The following is a 17,015-nucleotide window of genomic DNA, read 5'->3' as shown; positions in this document are numbered from 1 at the left end:
AATCACTTACACTACCCAGGGGATCCACAATACTTAGCACAAGGGCTTAAATGCTGAGGGGCGGGGGAGAGGGGGATGTCTGCGTGTGGGTTTATTTTATGGAAAAATACTACAAAAAAACATATATATATGTGTGTGTTTCACAAAATATTAATAGTTATTAGCTCTAGAGGGAGAATTGTAGATGATTTTAATTTAAAAATTATTATAATTTTCTTTTCTGTATGTTCTAACCTTCCTACAGTTGTGATTTGTGTTTTAAAAAAGAAAAATAAAGAAAGCCTTTCTTCCCTGGGCCTTTTCTCTTCGATTTTCTGGCCTGAGATGTGCTAGGAAGGGTTTGGAGGTCCCTCGGGAAAGGGGGAGGCTGGCTCAGGACAGGGGTTTGGGCAGCAGGGTGCACCCCCTCTCAACCCTTCCCACCCAGGCTTGCTGGGAGATGCAGAAGGCTGTTCCCCAGACACCCATAAATGTCTCATAACTGTAACCTATAGCAGCCGAGATAAGAAATGCCAACACAGCAACCCTGCTTATTTAGAGGGACCAAGGTGGGGGCAGGCGGCGAGGCAGGGCTGTTGTGGAGGGGCAGGTGGGGAGGCCTTTCCTCTGACAGCCAGAGCCATTTGGATGAAGCCAGGCTCCCCAGGGCTTCTTGCTCAGCCTGCCCACAGTGTGAGAAGCCGGTAGGCGTGCGAGCGGTGGGCAGGGGTAGGAGTAGTTACAGACCTGGTCCTGGGAGGATGCCTGCCTCAGGTGTCAAGGCTGCCTGGCCTAGGGGTTAAACACTGAGCTCTGGAGTCAGGCCTCCCTGTATTCAACGCCTGTCTCTGCTTCTTAGCAACTGTGACCTTGGGCAAGTCACTTCCCTTCACCAAGCCTCCATTTCCCCACCTGTAAAAAAGCAATACTTTCCTCCTGGAGCCGTGGTGCTTGACCTGGAGTGATTTTGCCCCCATTTTTGCAATATCTGGAGGCACTTCTGATTGTCACCACTGGGGGGTCAGGCTTGCTATTGGCATCTAGTGGGTATAGGCCAGGGATCCTGTTAGCCACCCTACAATGTCCCCCACAGCAAAGAATGATCCTCCTCCCAGTGTCAATGGCTTCAAGGTTGAGAACCTTTGTCCTAGGGTGATGGTGAGGGTTGAAAGCAATCATGCATGAACAGCACCTGAACTCATCAACCATAGCTAGTATTATCCCAGCTGTGAAATGGGAGCCTTCTCCCCTTTGCCTCTAAGAATCAGGTGTCAAAACATGAGCTTTTGGGACAGGGGAGGCTGGCCTATGAGTTTTGGCTCCGCTAACCTTGTTTTCTCCTTCTCCCTGCTGCCTGGAAAATGTCAGAGTTTCCCAAATGGCCACTGGCCACTTTCCCTCCACCCTCCGGCAGAGGTCAGGGCCTGAGCAGAGTCCCCAGCGACTGGGGCTGTCACTCTGATTTACAGTGCACTCCACCTCCCCAGTCCGTGTTCCGCCTCCCCAGTCCTCACTCCACAAAAACTAGTCCTGGGGAAGCTGACACAGCACTGGCCTGGCTGAGAGATCAGGGAGGATGGGGTGGGTGCCCGCTGAGGCCCCTCTCCTCCGGGAGCCCTCAAGAGTCTGGGGCCTTCCAGAGACACACCCAACCAATGTAAAGGGATGTGTGTGGAGGGGAAGTGTAAAGAAATGAAGCCACTCCTTAGCTTCTTCTAGCAAAGACCACCCCCAGGAGCCAATCAGAGTGCCCGGAACCAAGTGGTCTTGTGTGTTAATGTGTGTGTGTGTGTGTGTGTGTGTGTGTGTTGTGACTCTAGCTGATTGCTAGAGTCACAACCCATTGCCATTGAGTTGATTCTGGCTCATGGTGACCCTATAGGACAGAGTAGAACTGCCCCAGAGCGTTTCCAAGGAAACTGCTGACCTTCTGGTTAGCAGCTGAGCTCTTTAACTGAGCTCAGGGTCTCCAGCTGACAGGAACCAGTGTAAGAGGGTAATGGCAGGCAGGAGCTGTAGAAGTTAACTAAGAACCAGGGTAAGGGTCCATAGGGCTGGAAATCTTCCCTGGCCCGCTGAGAAGCAAACAGATGGGGAGGGGAGCCCAGAATTTCTCGAGGTCAAGCAGGGGAAGGTGTCCCCTAAGGGCTGGAGACACTGGGTGGGGCTGGAGAGATGCACGGGACCCTAATCGAGCCAAGTGCCTAGGTTGACGAAGAATCCCCACATTCTTAGAAACTTCCACTCACAACTCCCCAGCTGTCTTCCCTTCCCTGATTTTCGGAAGGGAAAGGAGAAGGAGAGGAAGGTCTGATGGGGATCTTTGTATTACCCATTTTTTTTTTTTTTTTTTTGTGGGCATGCACCTGCCTTGGGACTCTCCGCCAGCAGGGGGCTCTGGGAGGAAGCAGCAGCAGAAGGCAAATACTGGAGTCTGATATGGAACTTTAGGCTGGTATTGTATAGCCTGGTATCAGACTTGAGGCTGAAATTATATAGATTGATATTGGACTAGATGCTAAGGTGCCAGCAGGTCTGAGATGACACATCCATCTTGGGCAGCCACTAAGATTCATAAATCACAGCATTGGATTCAACCTCTATGATATGCTCTGATTCATTTCCATTGGACATCGGCAGCAACAATGTCAACGTCCAGCACGGATGTGATTTCAAATTTTAGGACGGCTGAAGGAAAGTGCCAATGAACTCTGGATCTTTTTTTCACGGCAAGGGGTCACATGGGGGAGACAACCTTGCAGTTTTGGGAAGCTTCTAACGTGGTGCACCAGCAGAGCTGCACCTGGCCAAGGGGTGAGAGAAGTCCGCTAGTCAAGTCCTGGGGCAGAGCCAGGCCTGCTGGGAAGAGTGCGGCCTGTTTTAATTCACAGAAATTCTACCTGGGGAAGTGATGGCCCTGTTAGTGGAATAGTTTCTTCAAGGCTGTTTGGTAGGTTCCTCTTTAAACCCCAAACCTACCCCGTGTGTCCAGGAATACAAAAAGAAAACAGGCCCTGGAGACAGCAATGAATAGACTGTTTACTCTGTCAGATTATATACCATCAACTGCCCCATGGTGACCAGCGTTCCCACCCATAGGTCCTCCTTATAGGAGACAGTTAATACAAACAAAAATAGTTCTCTACAAAGTTTCCAACCCTCCCAACCTGCCTTCCTCCCCTCCTCCCCAGACAGTTCCTTGGGCACCAAGCTTCCGTGCGGCCGGGGGTCTGGTGGGTTGCAAAGGAAAACAAAGACTATAAAAGAGAACCAAGTCAGCAACATGAGTTGTAGGCAACTGGAGTTCCAGGTCCGCTGGCTGATGTAAGCCAGCGACAGGAGAAGGGGGTGTCTCCAACAGTCGTGTGTGTGTGTGTGTGTGTGTGTGTGTGTGTGTGTGTGCGTGTGTGTGGTGGGAGGCAGGACCTGGGGATGTTGGGGTGGGCAGCGTTTCTCCCCACTTGTCTCACCGCCAGCAAAAAAACAAAGAAAAAAGAAAAAAAGTAAAGGGCCGGGTAATAGAAAAACGAAAACGAAAAACGTAGGCCGAGGGGGAACCAGGGCTCCACAGGGCGTCCTACTGCGGAGGAAGGGCAGTGCCGGGGCGGGGGCAGGTGCCACTGAGGCGGGAGGACGGAAGGGCGGAGGAACTCTGCTGAGTAGCACCTAGGAGCAGCTCGGGCCGCACCCTCCTCGCCGCCCGGCCTCCCTCGGACGCCGGCCTTCGCGGTCCCCGGGCCCCCGGGGCAGCCGGCTGTCGGGCACAGGGCGCGGCCTGGCGCGTGGATGGGCCTCCGCGGCTGCGGGTCCTCCGAGCGGGCTCAGCAGCCCAGGCGGGCGGCCAGCCCCAGCAGCAGCAGGCAGCCGAGCAGGGTGGCGGGACGCGGGGCGGCCCCCGGCGCGCGGTCGCAGTCCAGGCCGCCGTCTTCGTCCGCGGGGTCGCAGCGGGGTTGCTCGCAGTGCACGCCAGTGTAGCCGCGGGGGCAGGCGCAGCGCTGATTCTGCAAGCAGGTGCCGCCGTTCTGGCAGAGCAGCTGGTCGTCGTCGCACACGTTGGCTGCGGGGCGGGGGAGAGGGGGGTTAACGCTGGGGCGGCCTGCTTCACCCCCACGTCGGGCGCTTCTCTTGGCTAGGGCGTGAGAACCCCTGGCGGCGCGGCCTGGGCCAGGACGTGTAGGGGGTGTAGGATGTGCAGGGCTCCTCGGTACGAAACGTCCCTTCTCGGATGGTAACAAACGCTGGAAGTGACCTGGCCCCTGACTTCCTCCGGCCACTGCCCTGGCTCTCCCCACTCCTGTCCTACTGGCCTTGGTGCAGCTTGGCACATGTTATTCCATGTGCCCAGAGCGCCTTTTCACCCTCTTCCCCTGGCTAACGCCTACTTGTCCGTGTCTCCGCTATCCATCATTTCCTGGGACAGCTTCGCTCCTTCGCTGCAAACCGTTCCCACCAGGCATAAACTGTACCCCTGCAGCACCAGGCCCCGCCCACCGGCTTGGACCCCGCTCCGCCTGCAGGGCTCCGCCCATCGACCCAGGCACCTGGCCCCTGCAGTCTCAGGCCCCGCCCCTGACCCCGCCCCCAACAGCCTCAGGCCCCACCTCTGGCCTCAACCCGGCGGGGCGGGAGTGCACTCACGGTAGCAGCCTTGGCGCCAGTAGTGCGTGGGGAGGCAGTCGTCGCACTTGGGCCCCGCCGCACCCTCGCGGCACTCGCAGAAGCCCGTCTCGTTGCACCGGTCGTGCACGGAGCCGATCTGGTTGCAGTTACACTCTGGACGGACACGCGCATCGGCGCGCGGTCAGGGCGACCTGGGGTGCCTTCCGCACTCATTGTTACCAGCCCGTCCCCGCATCCCTCCCAAGTCTTCTGATTCCGGGGCGGTGGGCCCCACACTGTGTCTGCGGGGCTCGCGGGCTGGACGGCAGATACAGGCTGCCTTGGGTGGCCAGATTTCGAGGCTATGTTAATAACCCCGTCTTCCTTCCCTGGCATCTTCCACGCAACTCCCAGCCCTATCCCTGGCGCTGTGTGGCCTGGGCCAGCTATGTCTCCTCTCTGGGCCTCAGCAGCTGCAAGGGAAGGAGGCACTGATGATCCTTTCCAGCTCCAATAGAGCTATGACTGCCAGGCAGGAGGCGCCCTCATCAGAGGCTACCAGGCATATGCCCAGGGACTGTGGTGTATGTATGAGCGCACGCGTGCGTGTGTGTGTGTGTGTGTGTGTGAGAGTGAGAGAGAGAGAGAGAGAGAGGGACAGGGTAGCCTACATCTATAGCTCCTGGCCAGGGCGGGGTGGGGGAGCAGCCCCAGGGCCTTCAAGGACAGTTGGTTTCTTTGCCCCTCTGTGGGAAAAGGCAAATGTCCCCCACTCTGAGGGTAGAGGTGGGGTGGAGGCCAAGTGAGGCAGGGAGGAGAAGGCCCTGGGGGAGGCGCACTTCTAACAGGATCCAAAGGCCCTGCCCTGTTCCTGCAGCTGACGCCCTGTGATGCAGGCCGCACAATTCCATTTTGAACACTTTAGAGTTGATGGAATTATCTGAAGGGGCAGCTGTAATCCAGACTGACAACTGCAGCCCCTTGGGCAGCGCCTCCTCTTGAACCCAGAACCTGCCCAGTGGGTGGGGGATGGGCAATGGGTTCCCAGGGGGCTAGCTGGGCACCTAGCAGCCCCTGGGGCTGAAACCTGGTTTCTACAGAGACAGGGCCTGAGGTGGTAGGCAACCTTTCCAGGCTGGCAGGGTGGAGGTTGAGTTTGGCCTTTCTGGGATGCGTGAGTGCACAGGGCCCCTGGACATCCTTCAGTGTCCCACAAGCCGGTCCTGGAGCCAGAGCTCGAAGAAAATGGACCAGGTGCCTACCAGGGGTAGAGGGCAGTTGTGTAAGTTGGACCTCTGCTTATAAAGCATTTGAAGAATTTTATATTAAGAAAAGGGTCCAACCCAACCCAACCCATTGCTGTCGAGTTGATGTCGACTCATAGAAAAGGGTCAGCCACAAAAAAAAAAAAAAAAGTTTGAAAGCTTTTGATCTGGTCCACTTACTGATTTTACAAATCGGGGACTAAGGCCCAGAGAGGAGAAGATGACTTGCCCAAATACACACAGCAAGGCAAGCTCTAGAACCCAGCCTTTGACTCTCTACCTAGTGATTCTCAAACTCCAGTGCCTGTGGAGAACCAGTGCATGGGGTGGGGGGGGGGGGGGGGGGGGGTTACTGACAGAGCCGATTCCAAGGCTTCGGTCTCTAGCTGGGGTGGGCCCTCAAGTCAGAATTTCCACAGCCTCCCCAGGTGATGCTGAGACAGGGGGTCTCCATACCACACCTGACACTTTTCTACCAGTCCTCTGACCTGTGCACATTTGTGTGATGTGACTGCACACAAGAGAGAAGGCCCTCCCACCTGCCCACTCCCAGCAGCCCACCGCTGCTCCCTTGAGGCTCACCAATGCAGACATTCTCGTCATCCAGCTCCGCCGAGCCGTTGCGGTAATAGCCCAGTCGGCAGTGCTGGCAGTGCTGGCCACGCGTATTGTGTTTGCAGCTGACGCAAGTCACCACGTTCAGGAAGTCTATGTAGCTGCAGCGGTTAGAGTGGCCGTAGCACTCACAGTCTGGGCCGGGCCAAGCAGGAGAAGCACTAAAAGTTAGCGAGCAGGAGGAGACTGTGCCTTCCTTTTGCCACCTCCCTCCCACCCATCCCTAATGGTGCATTTGAGGAAACTGAGGCACAGGGCGAAGGAGGAGCTGCCCAAGGACACACAGGGAGGCAGGTGTTTTTAGAAAAGGATCTGGCACAGGAAGGTGCCCTGGGCCTCCAACACACCTGTCATTTGAAAAGACACTGGGATCTGCCAGCTTTGAGGCCAAAAGAACCAATTCTGCAGCCACAAATTTCCATCTATCCCTGTGGGCAGGGAACTGGCAGAGGGCCAGTGGACAGCACCTCCTAAAGGCCTGGCCAGGTGCAGGGCAAAGTGCTCCCTGAAGGATGCCCGAGAGCAGGGTGACCAGGAGATGATTCATGTAAGGACAGAGCCATGCTGCCAGACCGGAAACTCAGTGAGGGAGGTCCCAGGGCTCAGTGCCCTCATCCTTGTATCCTCAGTGGTTAAGTGGATGGAAAAATGAATACATGAGTGCTGGACAGGATGAGATGGACCGGGAAGAGCTTCCTCCCCATGCTGCTTTAGAAGTTGGTGGGAAGAATAAGGCCCACCTGGCCTGCAGGACCCTTTCCCATTGGCCTGAGCTGTTCTGGAGGTTTGGTTGGCACCGGAGGGCCTGCTGACCAAAGACTGCTCTCACGTGACCTGGAGAGTGAGTGCCTCCTTAAAGTCTGCATCTGGGTGCCCTGCTGCTGACTCTCAGTGCTTCCGGAGGCACGTGGCTCCACACTGAGGGCAACCATCTCCAAGATGTCCTGCTGTCTCCACCCAGGTGGATCTCAGACTCACCCTGCCTGACTGGCTCTGCTTCACGGACTGGGCAAGTCCTAGGACTGCCTGGCACAAAGCTCCCAGGGATTGGGGTAGTTCCCATGACATCATGAAGGGGTGGGGTTTGGTGAAGAGAGTCACCTCATGTCATTTTCCCTGCTGCAAGAAAGGGGGCCGTTCCTATGGGACGCAACACTCCCCTGAGCAAAAAGGCCAGTGCAGGCACCCCTGAACAAGAACAGTGGCATCTACTATCTGCATATCTCTAGAGGACCCGACCTCCCTGTTGTGACAGAAGAGGGAAGGACTGACCCAGGCCTTGGTGGCCAAGGGTGTGTGAAGCTTTGGAGAAACAGCTGCTGACATGTGCCCAGGCCAGGAGGAGATGTGGCATTCTTCCACCACTGGATCTCTTGGGCCTGCCCCCTTCACCTTGTCCCTCCAGAGACACTGAGAAGGTGAAACGTCCTTCAGGTATCCCAGGAAGCAGTGGTGGTGACCCCTGTGTCCCTGATCCTGCTTCCGCCAAGATAAGCCCCTGGGCCACACCTCCCAGGGGAGCCGGGACAGGCTATTTCTGGCAGCTGCTCTGCCTGCCGTGTGGCCTGCCCACTGAGCTTCTGACTCATACCTGCTCCCAGCTCCCTTGGGGACGGATGGCTGGAGGGAAGAGGGGCTCAGTTTAACCCTGACCCAGCTACTCGGGGGGGAGGGTTTTCTGAGCCAGGTATTGATCCTCCTCCTGTACCTTTTTTTCACCAGTGGAGGTGGGGAGGGAGATGCTTTGGGGAGGGCTGATCCTGCCCCGGGACTTCCTCTTACCTTGAAATTCTTCAATAGGCATCACTTGAGGAGATTTGGGCTTGAGCTGGAAAAGTCTGGAGACCTTGGCAGGGGCAGGGGCAGGGGCAGTAGCAGAGGTGCCCACAGCTTGGAGAGATGAGAAACAAGCTTTTTCATCAGCCATGGTCCACGTGCCCAGGGTGGGATGTCTGGGCCCAGGGAAAAGCCCAGTAAAGGTCAAGGTGCCTGTTATGGGTTGAATTGTGTTCCTCCAAAATATGTCTTGTAAATCCTAACCTCTGTGCCTGTGGTAAGGAGCACTGGTGGTGCAGTGGTTAAGCACTTGGCTGCTAACCGAAAGGTCAGTGGTTTGAACCCACCAGCAGCTCTGCAGGAGAAAGATGTGGCAGTCGGCTTCTGTAAAGATTATGGTCTAGGAAACCCTGTGGGGCAGTTCTGCTCTGTCTTACAGGATTGCTGTGAATCATAATCAACTTGATGGGAATGGGTTTGTTTTTTTGTTTATGTCTGTGGTTATAATCCCATTGGGGAATTGGTTGCCTTTGTTATGTTGATGAGACAGGATTAGTGTAGGGCAGATCTTAAATCAATTTCTCTTGAGACAGAAAGGAGATTAAACAAGCAAGTGAGAGAAGCCGAGATGGGGAAAGACATATGCCAAGCCACATGAAGATCGCCCAGGAGCAGAAGCTCAGAAAAAACAAGGACCTTCCTCTAGAGGCGACAGAGAAAGCCTTCTCCTAGAGCCAGCACCCTGAATCCGGACGTCTAGCCTCCTAAACTGTGAGAAAATAAATCGGTGTTTGTTAAAGCCACCCACTCATGGTATTTCTGTTATAGCAGCACTAGATAACTAAGACCGTGCCCTGAGCAAGCTCTGGGGCAGTCCTGTCACCTGCTCAGATTTGAAGCAGGGAGCGGTCCCTTTGGCTTCAGAGCACATGACCCTCAGGTTGGGAGCCAGGCCCCTCTCAGAGCCTACAGAAGTCAGGAGTTTAAGTACCTTTGCTAAAGGTGACACAGCACATCCACACAAAATCAGCCTTGCCTTTGGTCCCTGTCTCCACCAATGCCATCTACACATGTGGCTGCATTAATCCTCCTAAATTACATTTCTGTCCCTCAACATGCCCTGCACTGTGCTAAGAACTTAGCTGATGCTGAACAACCTTTTGACTGATTGAAAACACCCCTTCTACTCTTGTTCTCTGCTCTTCTCCCCAAACTTGCTTGAGCATCAAGTCCAAAGTCTGAACCTGGCTTTCAAGGTTTTGGTATCTGCCTTCTTTCTAAAGCAATCTTCCTGCTCTAGCCAAAGTCAGTCCTTTCTCATCCATAAATTTCCCGCTCCCAGGTGCTCTCAAGCCATGAGCATGGATGGGTGCCTGCCTTTCACTTCCCAGAATCCCATCAGGTCCCCAGCCCCATATTTGTGGGTGAGCATGCCACTGTCCTGAGGCATTATCACCTTGGCTTCCCACTGGGAGCCTGTGGTGCCCTGGTCTGGGGTGCCCCAGTGCCTGGTGCCATGGCTCCAGTTGGCTCTACCTGTCTCCATCAACAGGTTGCTGGAAAAAGCAGACCCTCACCATATTATGGTCCCATCTCTAAAACCACTTGCCAGCAGAGGGTGCTCAAAGCTCTGTTCACTGCTCATAGCTGGGCTGGAAGGGAACTTGAGGTGCTTGGGAGGGATAGGCAGAACAAGGTTGCTGCCTAAGCCAGGGCATTAGTGCCTAATGTCCAGGCAACAGGTGAGCTGAGGTTGAAGATAACCTCCCAGCCCAGCTTGAGAGGCAGGCAGGCAGGCCCTGTGTGTTACACATGAGCCCACACACGTCTCCTCCCACTGGCAATGGGAGGATGAGGCTCTCAGCTTGGTAGTCAAGGGCTTCCAGGTATACTCATGCCCTTCCTGACCTCATCTACACTAGCACATTTTCCACTTGTCGGCTGACTCCTCACTGCCATCCCACCCCTGAACCTTTGCCCTGCTGTCCCTGCAACTGGAACGTACTCCCTTCTCCCGTCATCTACTCCTAGTCAACCACCCTTCAAGGACTAGTCTCGCCCAGCTCCTCCAGGAAGCCCTCTGGAACTCTGAGCTCCATCATTGACTGCCCAGGGCGTCCTGTCCAGAGCAAGGGTCAAGGCCGTGAGAAGCCAAGTCCCCACTGGACCCGAAGCCCTTGGAGGTAGTGTGGGATAACAGAGTTTGGGGATGTCACACTGGGCCTCTCCAAGTAGGTGAGAGTTAGAGGTGGGGATGGGTAGGGCTCCAGGGCCCCGATCCTCATTGCTGTGCCCCACAGCTCACCAAGGGTACCATCTCTCTACACCTCCTTCCCTCAGCTCCCTCAGCCCCTCTCCCACCCTGGGTCCCCACCATGTCCATCTGCTACCTCCCCTACAGAGGAAGGGGCTTAAGTGTCTTAAGAAAGAGCTTCCCAGGGCGCCTAAGGCCAGTCACAGGACCTGCCCATACCTTCTTCACTGGAGGACACTTGGGGCCACGGGGGGCTCTCCCAGAGGAGGGCAGCTGTGGATGGCCTTGTCCACTCTTGGGGGAAAGAAGAGAAGAAAACCAAGTCATGAGAGGGGGTTGCCTGCAGACTCCTGGGGACATATTGAGACATGTTGCACACACGCACAGGCCCTTTATAAGAAGCAGCACTATGAGGGGCTCCGTCTACACTGGCCAAATAGAACTGGGTCTGAATCTACTATAGAGGCAGCATCTACACTACTGCAGCCTGTGACGGGCACATGTGGACTTAAAGCCAGATGGGAAGGGCCCCTCCATGCCTGAGAATTTGCATATTTGCACAATCCTTTCTTCAGCAAACATGATTTTGGGAACTCTTCTACCATCCCTGTGTGGTCCCCATTCCAAGTGAAAGGTAGTTAGCTAAGTCTTGTATCTGGGCCTGGAGCCTTCTGTGCTGAAATCTCTGGCTAATGGCTGCAAAGGGGATGTGGAGTGTGTATGTTTTGGCCAAGATCATCAAACACATCCAGAAGGATCCATGAAGGCTTCGTAACACCAATCCCAGTACCTGTCTCCCAGGTCACTGGCCTCAAATCCGTGCACTGTTGGGTCCTCCCACCCCTCACTTTCTGGCCTCCTAGTTTGGTCCCAATATCACTGGGGACCCTAACATGAGTCAGCCCCCAAATGCCACACTGCTCATCTCCAAGTCTAACTGGACACACAGCCAAGGCAAGAAGGCAGCACTGGCAAAGGGAAGAACTTGCTCTTTGCCGAATTTCAAAGGACAAACCCAGAGGGACAGGGGAGAAATCCGATTTTTCGGCTTCTTAAAGGGATTATGCACAATGACGGCTAGTGGGAAAGAAAAAGAAAACCTACCAGCTAAAAAGTGCAGGAGATTTTCCAGCTGGGAGCCAGAAGCCTTTGGATATCAAATTGACATTAATATGGTGTTCAATGAGGAGAGGAGGCAGGCCAGGCCCAAATTGGCAAGGGCTTAATTAGAGCAGCAGTAAAACCCGCCCTGGAGGCATTTTGCTTTTGAGCAGCTCTCACTGGCCCCCCTCTCTGTGGGCAGAGCTGGGGAAGGGATTAGTGGTCTTTAGCAGCCCATCTCCAGCAGCCCCTGCCCTCCAGACAACTTGACACTGGCAGGAAGGAGAAACATCTGGGCCAGGAGTTCAGGGGCCCAGCTGGACTCTAGCCAAAGTGCCCGGGGCACCTGTTGGGAGGTACCAGGAGAGACCCAGGACCTTTCTGGGGCAGGAGCTGGGGAAGAGAAAGGCTCCCCACTGGGCTCTCCAGAGACCTGTTAAGGTGTTTGGGAAGATCGCTCTCCTGGAGGCCTGTGTCATGTACCAAGGCCATATGGAAGACCCATCTGTTCCTTTAGGATCGGGGAGCCATGCAAGCCAGGCCTTAGAGACAGCACCACCTCACGGCCCCCTGAGGCCTCAGGGCAGTGACACTGGGGTGGCTGAGTGGGCAAGCAGTGTCTGGAGTCAGGGAGTTCTGAGTTCAAGTCCAGCTTGTGCTCCTTCCGAATCCTGGAACCTTGAGCAGATGCTTCTGTCTATCTTTTTATTTTTTAAAAAACAGCTTTATTGAGCTATAAAGGGGCCCTGGTGGAAAAATGGTTACGCTCTCGGTTGCTAACCAAAAGGTTGGTGGTTCAAACCTGTCCAGTGGCTGCATAGAAGAATACCTGGCCATCTACTTCCGTAAAGATTACAGCCTAGAAAACCCTATGGCGCAGCTCTACTGTGTCACATGGGATCGCTGTGAGTCAAAAATTGATACTATGGGACCCAACAACAACACGGAGGTATGATTCACATGACATAAAATCCAGCTGCTTCTTTCTAAGCCTCAGTGTCCTCACCTGTGGGATTAGGAAAGCAACAGCCCCCATCCCATGGAGCTGTGAGCAAGGAGCACAATAACACCAGTGAAGCTCTTAGCCCAGGATAAGCTCACTCTTCACCGACTGGAACGAATGTCATTATTAACAGGGACTCCAGGTACAACAGGGCCCGCAGGCATAGGCTCAGCTGTTACAGGGAAGGGATGGTTACCTAGAGGCAGTTGCGTGGGTCACTGGCTGCTGCACTGGAACTCCTTCTCCCCCTAAATCCCTGCTGCTCGGAGTCGGAGTCGGACTCAGGACTGCAAAGCTGACAAGGTCCTCCTAAATGTTTGCTATTCCAGCCTGCGGGAGGGGCTGCTTTCTTCTCACCACCTGGGGCCCAGGGACCTTCACACTTCAAATCTTACCTCCTCTGGGTTCATCTTCTCTGGCCTCTGACTCTTTCTCCTGTGCTCCCAGCTTGGAATAATTTGCCCTCTACACCTTGCAATAACCAAATCAAAAGCAGCTCCAAATATGGATTCAAGGTCACTCTGTGTCTATGTATGTGTGTAACAGACAGAGTCTGGCTCCTACCAAGACGGACCACTCTTTGAAGGCATACACAGCACACACCATGACTATTTTTGTTCTGTGTCTGCCCTTCACAGGCTCAGCAAAAGCACAAGTCACAGGTGGCCGGGCCAACCTATGCCCCAAGACTGGCATTCCCAGAGTGACCCCACCCTCCACCCCTAGGAGGATTCCTGGGCCAGCAGACTCCCCTGAAATCCTGAAATCTCCTGGCTAGCCCCTGCCTCCTGGTAGGGAAGGAAGACAGAAAAAGAGATATGTATGCTATGCTAGCCTCTGGGTCCCTCTGAGGGCTGAGCAAGGTTGCTCCTGAAGGAGGGAGATTTCTCAGAGAAGGCTGGGCACCCCTCTCCCTGCCCCCGCTCCCCGCAATAGGCCAAGGCAGGGGAGGCTGGAGTGTGGGGGTCAGATCCCTCTCCCAGCTGGTGGAGAGGGCTCTCTGGCCCATTAAGGAAGGGTCATAGCACTGCCCACGGAGAAAGGACCCCCTGCTATCTCCTTCCTGCACAGGAGGGGTGGTGGGGTGATTGGGGCACCCCTCCCCAGCTGGGAACAGGAAGAATTCCCCTTGGCCACCATCTTTCTGGCACCCTCTGGGAAGGATGAGTCCCTTGATCGGTAGGCAGAGTCTGGCGAGATCCCCAGGTGAGATCAGAGAGCTACTCTACCCCAGCACCCAGGTCTCGAATATACACAAATTCTGCCTTCGGAGGGGAATTAGTGTTGGAGGGTAGGGGTTTCCAAACACGTTTGTAGCTGCAGAACCCTGGAAGTGGCCTGCTCTGGTGGAGAAAGGAGTCTGTCCTGCCCCTGTTCCTGACCCACACACTTGGCCCCCAAGTGTCCCGTTGTCCATGTTCTAAAACCCCCTGCTCCACAGGGCTCCCTTCTGCCTTGGCTTCTCCATCCTTTCCCACAGGTCAGCCGAGCTGCTGAGGGCCTGGGGGCAGGGGAGGGTGAGGGAGATGGGGCGGCGGTGGAGTACGGAACACTGAGGCAGCAGTACCTTTGGGGAGACAAGGCCCTGAATGGGGCAGGATTCAGTGTGGCCTCCCTGCCACCTGCACCCTCCTCCCCAGAGCACCTCGTCCAACTGGTCACCTGGTCTCAGGGCCCATCCAAGCAGTGCTTTGGAGGGGCAGCAGGAAGAGTTATCAGGAGCTTGAGGCAGCCCCTGAATCCCCTGGCTCAGGCTCAATGAGAGGTTGGCCCGCGTCCCTGTAGCTCCAGGGTTCTAGTGTTCTCTAGGTCTAAGAGCTAAGCCCATGCCCTGCCCCAAGAACCATGGCCGAGAGGCAGGGAGTCAGGCTGGGAGTGGAAAAGGGCAGGACGGCAGGGTCATTGGCTATACGCTGGCACCCACCTGTGGGCTGTGGGGTGCTGGGGGCTGTGGGAGCCCGGGCAGTGGATGTGGAGGGGGCAGGAGTGATGGGGTCCTCCCTCACAGCTATGGTGGCTGCAGGGACTTTGGGGGCGGGGCCTTTCCGGGACTTGCCAATGCCTGGTGAGAGATGAGAAAAGCAAAAGCAGGTGGGGGAGCTGGCGGGTACCGGGCACCACAGAGAAGTAGCTTACATCTGACCTCGCAGCCGCGTGTCCCCTCTGGCATCTGTCTTTCTCCCTGGCTCCCTCTCTGCCACTGGTAGCCCAGCAGGGGGCAGCCTGGGGGAGGGAGGCATCAGGTGAGGAGTGCCTATGGAGGCATTTATGAGTTTGGGGGTCTGCCCTTGCTGCTGCGTGACATTGGGAAGTCCTTCACTGCTGAGTCTCAGGGCAGATGACAATGCCTACCCCGGAGGGTGAGTTCGAGAATTGAATGAGGTAGCATGAGCATCCTAGGACCCCTGGTGATGCAGTGGTTAAGTGCTCAGTTGCTAACCGAAAGGTCGGTGGTTCGAACCCACCTGGTGCTCTGTTTCCGTAAAGATCTATAGCCTTGGAAGCCCTATGGGGTGGTTCTACCCTGTTCTATAGGGCCACTATGAGTCGGAATCAACTAGACGGCAATGAGTTACGAGCATCCTAGAGTCCTTGGGTAGGGCAAATGGTTAACGCGCTCCACGGCTAGCCGAAAGGCTGGAGGTTCAAGTCCACCCAGAGGTGCCTCAAAAGAAAGGTCTGGAGATCTCCTTCTGAAAAACCAGCCACTGAAAACCTGAGGGAGCACAGTCCTACTCTGGCACTCATGGGGTCACCACGAGTCGGAGTCAGCTTGAGGGTTATTGGCTTTAATTGAGCATCTTGCTTACCATGGTGCCCGGTGCCAGTGACTGCTTAATAAGCAGCAGCCACAATGACGACTTTCACTGATAGACTGGGGAACACCCACCCTTCCCTCACCCTGCCTTGCCGAGTTCTCAGGACTCCCCCGATACTCGTTCAGATGCCCCGTTCCTGGACTTACATGCCTTAGACCTGAGATTCCTCGGTTGACCAGGACATGGAGAATGGGGGCAGACCTCCCCCAGCCTCCCTATAACCAAGCCTGATGCAGAGGTGGGGACTGCAGGCTGCCTGGAGGAGGAGGAACCCATGGTCAGACTGTGGGATGGTGGGGACTCTGCCACAGGTCAGGGAACAGGGTGACCCCTGCTCTTGTCTGGCAGGAGAGAAGCTTCTCCCAGGTATGGGTGACAGAAGAGGGTGGGGAGGTGAGCAGAGAAGGGAGTTCACCCAGAGGTCAAGGGCACCTGCAAAAAGTCCCATTCACTTTCCAAAGCAGCACTAATGAAGCTCGTAGGGAGAAATTGAGAGGTGGCAGGCTGCAGGCCACAGCAAAACGGTGACACAAAGGAGGGGATGAGAGGTGGAGAAGCAAATGGGGTGCAATTAGAGGCAGAAGCAGGCCCAGAGGGACACCGAAGGCCCTGCTCGGCTCCTGCTCTTCCAGGGACATGCAGAGAGGCTCGTGCAATGAGGGTCCCCGAGGCCTTCCCTGGCCACCAGCCCAGGGGTGTACTTACTGCCAAAGGCGGAGCCCGCAGCGGCACCTGTGTGAGAGAAGACAGGGTCACAGCGCTGCCAAGGAGTAAGGCACCTCTGCCATCTCCCCCATTCAGAGGAGGGTGGTAGGGGCGGGGAGTGCAATGGAGGATTCCCTCCCTCCACGGAAGGGAAAGAAACTCAAGGTCATGAGCACCCCCTCCTTGACCCTGATGCTAATGACAGTGAAAGGATGAGTTTCTCTGAGTCCACACCATGTAACAGCTTTGGGGGTATAACCTCATTCATTCTCACTGTTGCCCTGAGAGGGAGGAACTGCCATTAGCCCCATTTAGCTGATGAAGAGACTGAGTCTCAGAGCTGTGACTTACCCAATGGGACCCGCTGATAAGTGTCAAACACTGCTAGGAGCTTTATACTCCTCTTATTTAATTTTAGACTTCCGGGTCCTCCAGTGCATGACAAGGAAATTAGGTGGAAGTGGGCGAGCATTCTCCAAGGGGTGATGGGATGTCAGAGAACATACAGGTCACAGCCACAGGGGCAGACTGGCTGGCTGGAACTTCGATGGGATTGATCACCAGAAAGAAACCACATGGGCATTCCCATCTGGGGAAATGCAAGTGTGGCCCAATAACTTAGTAAAACATAATCGTGGTAACCAACACGTGTTAAGTGCTTTCTATGTGCCAGGCAGGAGTCCCTGGATGGTGTAAATGTGACTACTAATCGAAAGATTGATGGTTTGAACTCACCCAGAGGTGCCTTGGAAGACAGGCCTGGTGATCTGCTTCCAAAAGGTCACAGCCTCAAAAACCCTATAGAGCAGTTCTACTCTGTATACATGGGGTCGCTATGAAATGGAATCAACTTAAAGGCAACTGGTTTGGTATATTCCAAACCCTGTGCTAAGCACTGT

The 17,015-nt window shown here is 55.2% G+C and overlaps 1 protein-coding gene across 7 annotated transcripts in view; it reads right to left on the bottom strand.

Annotated features, from left to right (window-relative positions):
- Positions 1–3,053: 3,053 nt before the first annotated feature.
- NTNG2 (netrin G2) overlaps positions 3,054–17,015 on the bottom strand; it is an 85,755-nt gene continuing 71,793 nt past the window's right edge. For 5 of the 7 annotated variants that reach the window (XM_049896086.1, XM_049896087.1, XM_049896090.1 and 2 more), the window contains 5 exons: positions 16,117–16,143; positions 8,241–8,348; positions 6,426–6,593; positions 4,618–4,752; positions 3,054–4,036 (listed from right to left, as the gene is read on the bottom strand). In XM_049896086.1, the coding sequence (XP_049752043.1) occupies positions 3,801–4,036; positions 4,618–4,752; positions 6,426–6,593; positions 8,241–8,348; positions 16,117–16,143 (674 nt within the window). In that variant the 3' untranslated portion in view covers positions 3,054–3,800. Of the gene's footprint in view, positions 4,037–4,617; positions 4,753–6,425; positions 6,594–8,240; positions 8,349–10,707; positions 10,783–16,116; positions 16,144–17,015 lie in introns of all 7 variants that reach the window. The other 2 variants (XM_049896092.1, XM_049896089.1) reach the window with 2 other exon arrangements.

This window comes from Elephas maximus, chromosome 9 (assembly GCF_024166365.1).
Source record: "Elephas maximus indicus isolate mEleMax1 chromosome 9, mEleMax1 primary haplotype, whole genome shotgun sequence".
Taxonomy (NCBI): Eukaryota; Metazoa; Chordata; class Mammalia; order Proboscidea; family Elephantidae; genus Elephas; species Elephas maximus.
This window is presented reverse-complemented; position numbering and strand designations above follow the sequence as displayed.